We start from the raw sequence: 13,868 nt of genomic DNA, 5'->3' as shown, positions 1-13,868 counted from the left end.
TTCCTGATTTGGACAGTAAATTATATGGCCATCTGAACTGTACTAGGAAGACACACTTTATGGGAAAGCACTTCAACAAAATGTGACTGACTGCATGGGGAGTGGGGACTTGCAGCAGAACCTCCATCAGGAGAAGCAGAAAGAGGAAGGAGAACTGGTTAGGGAGTGTCTCAGAACATGGGGTACTGATTGCCGTGAATACCAAATATTGCTACAGAGCATGAATGGGATAAAGTGAATTTCCTTGTTAACATCATGCATATTCTGGTTCTGATGGACATTAATTAAGAAGATAAAGATAAAGAGACACTGGCAAACACCACTCTTGGGATTGGATAAAATAACTCTGACATTGACGTCTTCCGGTCTCAAAGTTTCCACTCAATTTGAAACTGACCTGCGCCTCTTTACCCAGAACAGAGCTGGGAAGTCCCTTGGACCATAGAGACAAGGGGCTCTGAACAAGGGAGTCTTTACCTGTGCGTTAAACTTGTGAATATAGTACATCTATTGAGAATCAGGACTCCGTGTTCACTGGTCTTGGACTTGCCTCTCCCACTTTTCCTTGACGGCAAATAATATTCATCTTCCTACTTAACATCAGTAAATTGGTGTGTTTTGGTTTTGTGTGTTTGTTGCAGCCTGGTGCGGGCATTAGTTGGGTTGTTTTGATGGTACATATTCTTCCCCTAGGAAACAAGATGCTGTTATGTTGGTATAAGATGTATATTTGACTAAGTTAGTTTGAATCGGTGCCTGGAATTGTTCTGTAGGAATCAACTGGGTATTTACAGCTAAGTCTGTAGAGGTCATTCTGAATTTATATATTAGTTACAGATAATGTGCTGTGATTGCAAGATCTTACACTATTTTTGCCACTCAGTGCCAAATTATAATTACAACCAAAAAATAGCAAAGTGGTAATGAAGAAAAGTCATTATACTCTCTCATGGGATGTTTAAACTTTGTAATTCTGCTCATCTTAGAGACATTATTTGTTATTGGAAACTATACTAACGAGACAGTTTTTCTGCACATCAACACAATTTTATGAAAATGCATAAGAAAAGCCTATTATGCTTTTTTTCAACACATTGTCTCCAAATCTCCAGGGTCCTTTCCTAGACCAAAGGCTGGAAACGACCAAAGGTTGTTTCATTAAATTGATTCTGCATATTAGGAAAACTTGGTAGTTTGTACATAAGGAAAATTTTAAAATCGCTGGCAAGATGATTCTTGGCAGCTTTTGAATATTTATCGCATTTTTTATAATAGCAAAAAAAATGGGCACAATCAAATTGTTGCTCAACAGTAAAATGGGATGGTGGATTGAATAAATAAAACATGGTGTAATATACATCAAAAACCACAGGGCAGTAAAATTTAATTAACTTTATCTATAAATATTCACAGGATTGGATCTCAAAAACTAATATAGAACAACGATAGCAATAATAATAAAAAGAACACAGTTGTAAAGTTAAAAGCAAGGGAACACAAAACACTATTGTTTGAAGTTACCTACATGGATAATAGGTTATAAAGAAAAGCAATACATTAAAAATTACAAACTTTCAGTTGTAAAATAAAGAAGTCATGGGGACGTAATGTACGGCATGGTGACTATAGTTAATAATACCTTATTGTATATTTAAAAGTTGCTAAGAGAGCAGATCTTAAACATTTCCATCACAAGAAAAAATTGTGACTATGTATGGTGGTGGGTATTACCTAGTAATTATGGGATCATTTCCCAGCATATACAAACATTGAGTCATTATGCTGTACATCTGAAACCGACATGATGTTACACAGTGATTATATCTGAACTGAAAAATAAAAAAGGCAATGCAAGGATTAGTTAAAAAGGGGGGCAGGGTAATACTTAACTGGGGGAATGAGAATCTGGAGGAGCAAGGGAAGCTTTAAAAGCACTGTAGTGTTTAATTGTGTACTCTAGGGGGTTAGCCCACAAGTATCTTTCAAGAAACAGGAATAGTATTTTAAAATATATACATATATTACGTAATAACAACTGATTCATATCACATCAACATGTAAATATTTATGGAAAGTACCCATTCTCATGTAGCTGTGATTTGCACATTTGGAACCGTAAAAGTTCAAATATGAGAGAAGATTCTGTGGTTTTGGAAAGTATTTTTTTACTTCTTAACACAAAATAACAAGTATTCTATTTTGCATCATTAAACAATACAGCAAGGATTTTTCTTCCTATCCCTTCTAGTGCTTCAAAATCTTTTTACCTTTTAAGTTATAGCTCCTGGATAAATTCTTTATTTAGTTTTGAAGGAATTTGTTCCTCTGCAGAGCTATAAAATCCATCATAAGCATAAAGGTTTAAAAAACTATCTGGGTCAGAAATGCACCATATTTAGCAGGCGAGGAAAGCAAGCAATCCGATCTGCTAATGCTCCTGGCACTACTCCACGTTCACAGTGATGCTTGCTTTAGGGGGCTTGAAAGATTAAACACCCTGATGCATGGTTGGTGTGCTTATTGTCAATTCTTAGGGAGGATTTTATACTTTCTTTTTGGGCTATCAAGTTATCTCCACCATGATTCCAAACTTATTTTGGAAAGAAACAACTATAAAATGCAAAACGGGAATAATATCAAGGACGGCTTCGAGCCACGATTAGAAATAAGTCTTACAATTGACAGGTCTAAGCTTCTGATGGCTCAGGATTTTTCACTTGAATGCCTCAGGAATGGAGAGTCATTACCCTCAGAAGCACCCCCTCCCTGGCCGAACGGATCCTGGACAGACTCAGTCAAAGGTCTACCGAACAGGCAAACACTCCATCTCCTACTGCCCGGAGAGATGGCCTGGTGTCGTCTTGGGGAAGTTCGTCACCACGAAGTAGTGAGTGAACATCAGCGGTTATTAAATCCACCTCCGGCTCTAGTGAATGTAACGGTGCCCTTCTGTTTAGACAGTGGGCAACAGAATGCTTCCTAAACTTTAGGGCAACAGACCAGCTGGGGATCTTGGGGAAAGGCAGATTATGGTGCAGGAAGTCAAGGGGAGCTAATCTGCATCTGTGACAAGCTTGTGGGGGATGCCGTCCCGGCTGGTTCCTGGGCCACACTGGAGGACCTGGGCTTCTCGGGGACAAGAGCGGCTGACAGGAAGAAGACCACCCACGTGCAGAAAGAAAACTGTCAAATAAAAACCTGAAGAAAAGGTTCTAAGGGTCATTTGGCCTTAGGAAAATACTCTATAGCAAAGTACGAAAGGTAAGAAACAGAGAACAAGGACCCTCATAGTTGCCTGCACATACAGTCACCTGGAGAGCATGTTCCCTGGGCTTCAGAACCACAGAAAGCAGGATCTCTGGGGATGGAGACAGGCACTAGCATTCTGGGAGCTTTCCAGGTGACTGCAGTGAAAACAAGTGCTAAATTTAAAATCAATCTTAGCAAACGCACATCTAAACAAGGCCACCAGTAGCCATGCATTTTAGGCCATAATTTATTGTCTTTGTCTAGGGCGCCTGGGTGGTACAGTGGGTTAAGCACCCTACTCTTGGTTTCGGCTCAGGTCATGATCTCAGTGTCATGAGACTGAGCCCCGTGCAGGGCTCTGTGCTCAATGGGGAGTCTGCTTGGGATTCTCTCTCCCTCTCCCTGCGTCCCTCCCACTTGTGCTCTCTCTCTCACTCTCTCTCTAAAATAAATAAATAAATCTTTTAAAAAATTTATTGTTTTCGTCTGCTTAACATTCTCATTGACTATTACTGAAAGAGAAAGACCATTCTTCAGTATTAATCTTCATTTAAAATTGTCGGTTGTCTTAGAAGTCAGGAGCTGGAAAGACAAGAATGGTTTGCCTGCCAACAAAGCCAGTTCCTTTCACTTACCGCCCCAATAATAGGTGTCCCCTGAGTCGATTCGCCCGCGCAGGGAATGAGCCACAGTGGCTGCCTCTCCATCCACCATCACACTCAGGTGATTTCCTTTCAATGATAAGGACACTGAATGCCACTGCCCATCACTTAATCCAGCACCTGGAGGTAAACAAAATCAGGTAAAAGAGATTCCTAAAACCCTATAGAACCCTCTAAACAGAGCCATCCTTGAAAACAATACGATGAAGATCTTAGACCACCTACCAAAGACCACCATGAACTCACCTGAAACCCACCAGGTTATTTAGCTGGTTGGGCAATGGAGAACTGCCACAGAGGACATCTGGGGCCTCTCAGAGAGCCAGGGAGAGGCTTGGGATAGATGTGGGCTTGACTGGGGGGTCCTAAACAGGCAATGAGATCACGTGGTATCCTGGTCATATTTATCGAGGAGGGAAGGGGTTACCCGTGTAGTGAGGCTCATTGAGTAAATGTGTGGTTACAGAGGGTTCTTGCGTCTGACCCCCCACATTCATGGATTGGCCAGGCTTGTTCTAACAAAAAGTACTGTGGTCAGTTGAGAATATTATGACCTACGTGCATACTGCAACGGTTGTATTTCACTTTCTCCTCACTCAGTTAAGTCAGAAAAGTACAGGGAGGAAATAAGAGAGAAGAAAGAAATCTGAATCAAAGAGGTAAAGAAGAATTGAGAGTGAAGAGTTCAAACATTCTGCCTTGGACAGTGTAGTCTTAGTTTCTTCTGGTCCTAGGACCTTAATAGAATAACAGGACAAGATCCTGAACAATCCTGAAATGATCCAATATTCCAATGATGGGGCATAGCGCATACTTCATTCTCCTCTAGTTTGTCAATATTTTGCAATGTTGAGAAGCACAAGCATTTTTCTAAATTGTAAGTTATAAAAATAAAATTTTTTCCATACTTCGGTGTATTATTACTATATATAACTTTGGTACGCTGTTTAGAAAAATGTATCATCTATAGCAATATAGCTCTTTAGAAAAATGTATTAGTAACTTAAGCATTAATAAAATAGGAAAACTCATTGAGCAAAATGTAAAGTTAAAAAAGCATCACATTAAAGTGCGTGTGTGTACATACTCAATCACTGTCTAAAAATGGACAAAACGGGTAGGCAATATTCTTAAATATTAACATTAACTTCTGGATGAGGGAACTGTGTTTGATTTCATTTTATGTCATTTTTCCGTTTTCTGTTTTCCCACATTTGATACAGCACACTCCAGCTATTGTTACGTTATTATTCTGAAGAACTAATAGTTGTTCCCCCCCTAAAGCAGCCACTGTCTCTTGAATCCATGAAGCAACATGTCTATTTTTTCTTGAAGTGATGGAAGCAGGAATGGACATGTGGTTGAAACACTGCCCATCGTCCAACTACATGTGACTTCAGTGTCTCCTACAGACATACTGGCCAGGTCTTAATGGAAATCCCATGCTGTGTCATGCCGAAGACAAATCAGTGGACAGCAGGTGTGTCGGAATTTGTTAGTTAGCATCTACTGGATCATTTCCTCAAAGCAAATAATCCCTAAGTTTCAGTGAGAAGCAACGAAGGGTTTGCTTCTCGCTCTGGTCCCAGGCCATTCGGGTCTCCGAGCTCCATGCCCCCAGTATTTATTCACACAGGACTGAGGCGACTGCATGGCCCCATTTCTGCCTCCTGGCTGAGAAGCAACAGTACTTGGCAGAATTTACCTGTGGTTTCTGCTCAGATGTGGTGGCTGTCACTTCTGCCCACATTCCATTGGCCAAAGCGAGTCATTCGTTCAAAGATAAGAGATTCCTGCCCTGCAGAAAGGCCACGGCCACCTCCCCACCCACAGAGATGCCTCCTGTTCTTAAGGAGCACAGAGAATAACTGGAATCTTTAGAAATGGTCCTGGCTGTCAGGGAAGGAGGTCATAAAGAGGCACTTGAGCTCATTTAAGAACAACAAAGTGATAATCATTTGAGTTCTTTGCTGTCATGTCTGAGCATGCTCACGAGCCTGCTTGACTTTAATCTGATGGTCTTAGAGAATTGTCCCAGTGTATGAGCCTACCCCTCTTACAAATGATAGTTACAGACTGCTTAGAGCCCTCCAAGTTTGGAAGTCAACCTGCAAGAATCGGAAGTTATTTTCTAGCCCATGGGGGTATTAGCCCCAAAGAAAATATGGCCATGTTTCTGGTAGAAAGTTAACCAGTCATATTTAATTTAATATCAGAGTTTAGCCCAAGTAACCCATCGACCACATAAATCCATGTCCCTCAAATGCTCTTCGATATGTCACTATACTGCAATTAAAAATTAAAATCAAAATATAGCTTTTTTGTTTTTGCTTGATCTCTCATCAGTGACATTGACGTGGACTCAAGATCTGCCTGTGCGTGAAATATGTTTCTGACCTGATCCAGAAGGTCACAGACCCTACTGTAAAAATAGCGGTAACTCTGTTCTCAGAGTGAAATATGAGCGATGGTACTTCCCAGGACACACTTTCAGGGAGGGGACGGTTTTAAAGTCACTAAAGGTCACTTCAGCTCCAGTATAATAGAAATGCCAGACTCTCACTTTCTGTGTGGTGTGTGTGAAGCCAAAGCTGTTTCCAACACTCAACACTGGCTAGGTTCATAAACAATGTTGAGAAAGCAGAGAACAGAATACCGAAGATTTCGCTTAGATACTTAAGACATGTATTATGACACTGGTCCTGAAGGAAACCTTCCAGCCCTGGATCTAAAGGAAATACACAAGCAAGAATCTGTGAGTGTTCCTTCGCTCTTGTCATTCAGTATTGATTTTAAAGCTTACATAGCATATCTATCAGTATGGTAATCACATCCGTTTAAAATCTGATATGAAAACCCATTATTTAATTTGGTATATGAAATATTCCCTCCGGCTCCCTCCCTCCCTCTGTCTACCTACCCACCTGTCTAGGACATAGAGTTATTTCGTGGGAGAACTTGCAAAAAACACTCCAGAATATCTCCTTGAATGGGTAATAGATGCCATTTGCCTCTATAATAAAAGACTGTTTTTAATAAAATCTGACATTCTCATTTAAAAGTGAAATGCCTGCACTTATGTTCATTCTCTGTTTCTACCCATTATAACGCTCACCCTTCGTGTTTCTTTTGTGTGTGTTCTACCCTCCCCACTTCTAATGGAAGGACGGTCTGTCTCCCAGGCAGCACTGCAGTCAAAGGATGGATGGAGAAGGGAGGGTGGGCTGTGTCTTTGAGTTGAGGGGCTGTGAAGATGCTGCTTATTCTTCCATCCACCCCCAGCCCCGCAAAGGCTTCAGTCTGGGTGGGGCGGGGTGGGGAGAGATAAGCGGTGGTGATCGCGGGACCGGTTTTGGTATAATGCAAACTGAAAGTTAAGGTGTGATTGCTGACTAGCAGGCACTGGGCTGACGGTTCGTAGGCGCAGCATCACTGCTCCTACCATCGGTCACACTAATGTCACTTCAAAGACGAGGACCCGAGGCTTGGGAAGCACACAGGTGCCCATCAGCTCTAGCAGCAGAGGCAGGTCTGGAAATGAGCCTGGGAGGCGAGTCCTCTCACTCACCTCCCACTGGTTTGTGTCCAATCTATCCTGATGACAGAGAATAACGTCCATGGCAGTCGAGGCCCTTCGGAAAAGGAGGGAAATGAGTCTTTTCCTACAGAAAGGGAACACACGCTCCCTCCCTCCTCTACTGTCCTTCTGTTCCCAGCACACTCCATTGGCCCAGCTCCATGAACACCAGGATACTAGATTATATACCTTTGCACCTTTCTAGATCCCTTCAGAAACACACTGAGCTAGCTATTAGGAAAAAGGATCTAAAAGCTAGAAGCAGGATGAACGAGCCCTGGGTGTCCTTTTTGGCATTTGATACAATTACATTTAAGTTAGCCTTTAAAATTTGGTTCTCAGTTTGGTTGGTGCTTTCGGACTTGATACAAGGTTTGAAATGAAAAACTAGTTGCAACCTGTCTTGTTTTCCATGGACCCACACCTCGTTTTACTGTGTTTTGCTTTATGTGTTTCGCAGATACCATGCCTTTTACAAACTGAATGTTCGTGGCAACCCTGCCCAGAGTGTCTCTCGGGGACATTTTCCGACAGCATCTGCCCACTCTGTGTCAAACTTTTTCATTGCTAGGACGTTTCTGATGGTAATCTGTGATCAGTGATTACAACTTGCTGAAAGCTCAGATAACTGCATTTTTTAGCAATAAAATATTTTTTAACTAAGGTACATATATTATTTTTCCAGACATAAAGCTACTGCACATTTAATAGACCAGAGTATACTGCAGACGTAGCTTTAATATGCATGGGGAAACGAAAAAAAATTCACTTGACTCACTTTATTGCAATATTTGCTTTATTGGGGTGGTCTGGAAACAAATCCAAGTATCTCTGAGGCATGCCTATATTTCAAATGTAAAAAACATCACCCTTCAAATGCTTCTGAAACAAGCAGCAAGAAAAATTCACCTTTGATTTGTTTCCGGAAATCAACGCATTGCAATCTAAAAGCTTAAAAAAATTGTATAATATTTCAGCGCTGGCCTCCAAAAACAGTTAAATAACTAAAACCTGTGTGTTGGAAGGGAGAGAGGTATGAGCTCACGTGAGGCTACGGTAAAACACAATCTCTTTTAGTTAATACGACATGCGGCTTGTAAATCTACACAAACCAAGATTGAAGCAATTTCCTAAATCTGACCTGACACTCTTGGCTCTGCTCTTTTGCTGAGGTCCACATACGGAGTGAGGTCCACTCTGTATGCCGGTGGTCAGATTGTTTTTGATTTATAGAGAGAAACAAAGACCTAAGTTTCATTCCCGTCTTTCAACCCCGACCTGGTAACCCAGGATCAGGCAAGATGTTCCTTCCATATTCAACATTCGTGGAATGACATCCGCCTAGATTTAAATTTTTATCAGCACTCAAATGCAAAAGAGTCCCCAGAGTCCAAAGATAACATGACTCCGGAAGTGAGTTTAGAAACGTGGGTCCTTCTAGGAAGATGAGCAGAACATTCGCCCACAGTTATAAGGAGCCTTGTCCAAAATAGGGATTCCCAAAGGAATCAGGAGTGCCGACAGAAAAGGGAAAAATGGTAACTTCAAATATTATGAGGACCAGTGTGTGTATAGGTTCAAAAGACAGTTATAAGAAACCTATTTTCTCAAGAGGACTCAGGCTTGGGCTACTGTCTTCCAGTATTTCAAGCTGACTGCCAATTACTCTCCATCAGCTTATAAATGGGTTATTTTTTAAACTTTTTGATAGGTATGTGTGACATAGCTAACTGCGTCGCACCAACAGCCTGGAGATACCTAGTTCAAAGGTAAAAGACATTCAGATCCCTCTAGAAAGATTACAAATATCTTATTATTCAGTTGCTCATTTATTGCAGAGAAGACGTAAGGATGGTGCAGTCATAGCAAAAGCCTATTACCTGTTGTGACATCCCTCGCTGGATGTCCGGGCTGGGACAGACTCAGCTGGAGTTTTCCATCATTAAGAACGAGGACGAGAGCCCCTGGCCCGTGTTGAAGCTGCGTGGTCAGCAGCAGCCCTGCCCTGTTCCACGTTCGAAATTGGAAAGTGACCGACACTTTGTCCTCTCCGGGGGTGCCTGGCAGTGCCAAGTAACTCCTGGAGCTCAGAAAAGTCACAGGCACATTTTGAGGCTGTGAGCACGAGAAGGACACGTTTCCCTGTGAATACAGCGGAAGAGGATTTAGGAAAGGGCAGGAGGGACACTTTCACTTCATTAGCAATGGGTTTTCCAAGATGTGCAGTTTCCTATCAACCTTCTAGCAAACTAGGACTTAAGAACTAGGCTTCCCCATCAAACTTAAATCCAGATTTACCTGTATAGGCCCCTCAAACCATAGCACCGCCCTAGCTGAGCAAACCTACCTCTGAGTCTTTTAGGGAAGTTCTGTCTCCTCCATTTCTGGGCATCAGCAAAGGAACCTCTTGCCCAGGCCTCATGCTGGGCGCAGGAGACAACAGAGGAGAGAGATATCTTCCCTCGAGGCGTTAGACATTTATATCCAGTCTGAAGCCCAGCACCAAGGGCCACCTACTCGGAGAACTTTCCTGCACTCGCCTTGGTTGTGTAAACGTGCTTACAGGTCTGTCACTCGGGTGACGCATACATGTGACTCAGGTGGGTGGCGTGCGTCGGCCCCTCTGAAGGAAAGGATGTGGCCGGCCTGGCCATCCCCAAGGCGAAGCTCGCACGGGCCCTGTCAGCCAGCTCGCCTTCACCCAGCCTAATGTCTGACCTGCCTGGTCAGATAACCTGTTGTTATTTTAATTTCATTTTATTTTACAAAAAGCACACCTTTTATCTTTAGATTACATCTATTGCTCCAGGAGGAAACTTATTTTTAATCATAGTGTTTGCAAAGAAGGAACTTAAGTTCTTAAAGTGACTCCAGTTGGGATCTCTACAAGTGGGGCACCTGGGTGGCTCAGTTGGTTAAGCAGCTGACTTCAGCTCAGGTCATGATTTCAGGGTCCTGGGACTGAGTCCTGCATCGGGTTCCCTGCTTGGCGGGGAGTCTGCTTCTCCCTCTGCCACTCCCTCTGCTTGTGTTCTCTCTCTCTCTCTCCCCCTCCTCTCTCCCTTGGTAAATAAATAAAATCGTTTTTTAAAAAAATTTTTTACAAGAATTTTTCCCTGAGATTGGATAAGTTTTCATAAACTCCAGAGGCATATGTGCCCAAACATTGCCCTTCCTCTCCAAAATATATCATGCAAAGAAATACAATGAGATGGAACTTAACTTAGCAGATACTGAAGCATACATACCATAAAAGCAGTGTAATCAAGTCAATATGGTACTGGCACAGGAATAAACAGAGCAGCACAGCCCAATAACTAACCCACAGAAAGACCTGAGAATATATGTACAGCCAGTATGTAATGAAAGGTATGATTCAACCCTGGGCACAAATGGTGGGCCTAGTTACTAAATAGTGTAGGCACAAATGGGTCCCCAGAAGGCATAAAGTAACAACTGAACCACACAAAGAACAAATCCCAAAGACTTAATTTTTTTTCAGTTTTAAAATAAATAAATAAAACCAACTTTAAAACTTTTTGTGGGAAAATCCATGAGACTCTATCTAGAGTCCAGGGGTTCAGAAGCATTCCAAAGCAAGACCAACTACTACAAAGCTATAAAGAGAAAATACCTAGAACCGTTGAGCACATACAAATAAAAACATTTACATACTCAACATAGCATATAACGTTTAATATAAAAGATGCAATATATAATTGTATATTATAACATGATCTTATACTTAATATAAAATTGATTAATCTGAAAAAATATTTGGATCCTGAATGACAAAGGGTAATCTTTCAAACATAAAACTCTCTTATCAACTGGGGCACCTGGGTGGCTCAGTCGGCTGAGTGACCGACTCTTGATTCCGGCTCAAGTCCTGAGCTCCGGGTCGTGAGATGGAGCCCCAGGTCAGGCTCTGCACTCAGCACAGAGTCTGCTTGAGATTCACTCTCTCCCTCTCCCTCCGCCCCTCCCCACACTCGTGCTCTGTCTCTAAATAAATTAATAAAACCTTAAAAAAAAAAACCCTCATAAATTGACCAGAAAAAATTTTTTAATAAAACTTAAAATGGCAAAAGATAAGAATCAACAATGATCAGAAAAGCAAACCCAAATGGACAAAGGATTATTTCATTCATCAGTAGTCAGATAAACATGAAGTAACAATCAGGGATTAGTTCATGTCCGTTGAGCTGGCATGAGCCCGAGCACTGTCTAACAACATGTGGCCGCCTGAAATGTGAGGGGAGGGCTCTGTCTACACTGCTGGTGACAGATGTCGTGTTACAGTTTTTGGTTTTTTATGGAAAAAAAACCCAACAACATTTATTAAAATTGAAAGCTGTATAAAACTTTCAACCAAGAAATTCTATGCCTGAAAACTTTGCCATCAAAATAAAAGACCCAATATCAGAAAGCAGAGGTGCGATTGCCTGTTTGTGGTAAATCAGACACAGAAATAAAGCAAACGTCTTGATTAAGAAATAACTTTCCTAATGGAACACTGAGCAGCCATAACAGCACAGAGCCACAGCCGATGGCTGGAAAGAATTTTTGTAAGGTTTAGGGGCGCCTGGGTGGCTCAGTCGGGTTAAGTGTCAGCCTCTTGATTTCGGCTCAGGTCGTGATCTCAGGGTCCTGGGATCCAGCCCCGTGACGGACTCTGCACTCAGTGGGGAGTCTGCTTGAGAGATCCTCTCTCTTCCTCTCCCTCTGCCCCTTCCCACCTTAAGCTCTTTCTCTCTACAATGAAAAAAAAAATAAATCCTTTTTCTTTTTAAAGCATTTCCACAAGGTTTAGCTGAGTTGGAAAATCGAGATGGAGAAAAGCTTACATAAAACAATCCCATTTCTTTTTTTTTTTTTAAGATTTTATTTATTTATTTGACAGAGAGAGCGAGACAGCACAAGCAGGGGGAAAAGCAGAGGGAGAGGGAGAAGCAGGCTCCCCATGGAGCAGGGAGCCCAACGCGGGGCTTGATCCTAGGACCCTGGGAACACGACCTGAGCCGAAGGCAGATGCCTAACCATCTGAGCCACCCAGGTGCCCCAACAATCGCATTTCTGTAAACGATGCTAGATATGGAGGCATCGATAGTCACCAGTACGTGTGTGAAGCTGAGGGTACTGATCTGTAGAGAATTCGGTTATAACGAACCAAACATGGAAGGACAGATGCTACCTTAGTTACATGCTGGTCTCGGGGGAGGGCTCCCAGCCGCATGGAGAGACAGAAGGGTGACAACACTCCATCAGGGGTTAACCTGCTTGAAGGTAACACGCTCCTCATTTGCGGACCTAAGTCCCTGGATCCATAGCAGACAGACCACTGGCCTTGAGGAGAGAAGGACCCGAACTTTCCCAGCTGCCTGCTTAAAGCCACATCCGCCTTCTGAATAGCCAAGCAACTTTTCTGGCAAAATGTTTTTCTTTTTTAGGTCACATGAATGATTTTACTAGCGTCCCTTTGTGTATCTGGGGCCTTGCCTCCCTTTGTAGAAACAACGGAGCATTCCTGCCGGACCCCCACATGCAGACCCTGAGCACGGAGATAAGGTACCATGGAGTCCGCACGCAATAAAGATACATGGCGGACCCCTGCACTCTCTTTATTGATGAACTCCTCACTCCCTCTGAAAACCCCTGGGCCAGGCAGAAACCTTGCAGGAGGCTTTTGAATGAGAATCCACCTTCTCCCCAGGTTGCTGGCCTCAAATTAAATTAAGCTCAAATTCCTTTCCAATCAAAATTGGCCTTTCGAGCGAGTGACAGACCGCTGAACTTGGAGTTCAGTAACAGGAGAAAGGAGCAAGAGGAAATCAATCACAAACAGAGACCCTGCTTTGAAATGTCTGTATCCGAATGCGCTGTGACATATTTGCGAAAGCGTGCGTCTGCTTCTATGCACGTGTAAAAATGAAGAAACGCGATGGGGATGAAGGGGGCACTTGTGCGGAGCCCCGGGTGGTATGGAAGTGCTGAATCCCTATACCATACACCTGCTACTAATGTTATACTGTATGTTAACTACCTGGAACTAGAATTTTAAAAAATTAAATTAATTACTTAATTAAGTCAAATATGAACTAAAAGATAGATAAGATTGGCAATTTCCCTGCCTTCAGAAGGGGCATATTCTAAGACTGGATCAATCAGACAAGTTGCAGTTCCCCTTTCTCTTGACCTTGCATATACACTTTCTTACCATGAGGTGGATCTGTGGTTTGTGTTTCTTGGACAAATCAATGATATCCACTCCATTATAGTAGAGATTTTCGAAGCAGCCGTGAAAGTTTTTATGTGGGAATGCCACTGATTTTCCGTGTCCAGGAATCCCTCCAAAGCTGATCTTAGAAAGAAAAAAATGA

General features: G+C 42.4%; 1 protein-coding gene across 1 annotated transcript in view; it reads right to left on the bottom strand.

Annotated features, from left to right (window-relative positions):
- LOC100473014 (contactin-associated protein-like 3) overlaps positions 1–13,868 on the bottom strand; it is a 205,717-nt gene that overhangs the window by 72,086 nt on the left and 119,763 nt on the right. Inside the window, 3 exon segments of the mRNA XM_034647088.1 lie at positions 3,885–4,031; positions 9,369–9,630; positions 13,706–13,849. Coding sequence (XP_034502979.1) covers positions 3,885–4,031; positions 9,369–9,630; positions 13,706–13,849 — 553 coding nt within the window.

This window comes from Ailuropoda melanoleuca, chromosome 17 (genome assembly GCF_002007445.2).
Source record: "Ailuropoda melanoleuca isolate Jingjing chromosome 17, ASM200744v2, whole genome shotgun sequence".
In the NCBI taxonomy this organism is placed as follows: Eukaryota; Metazoa; Chordata; class Mammalia; order Carnivora; family Ursidae; genus Ailuropoda; species Ailuropoda melanoleuca.
Note: the sequence above shows the minus strand (reverse complement) of the source record. Positions and strands in the feature narration are given on the sequence as shown.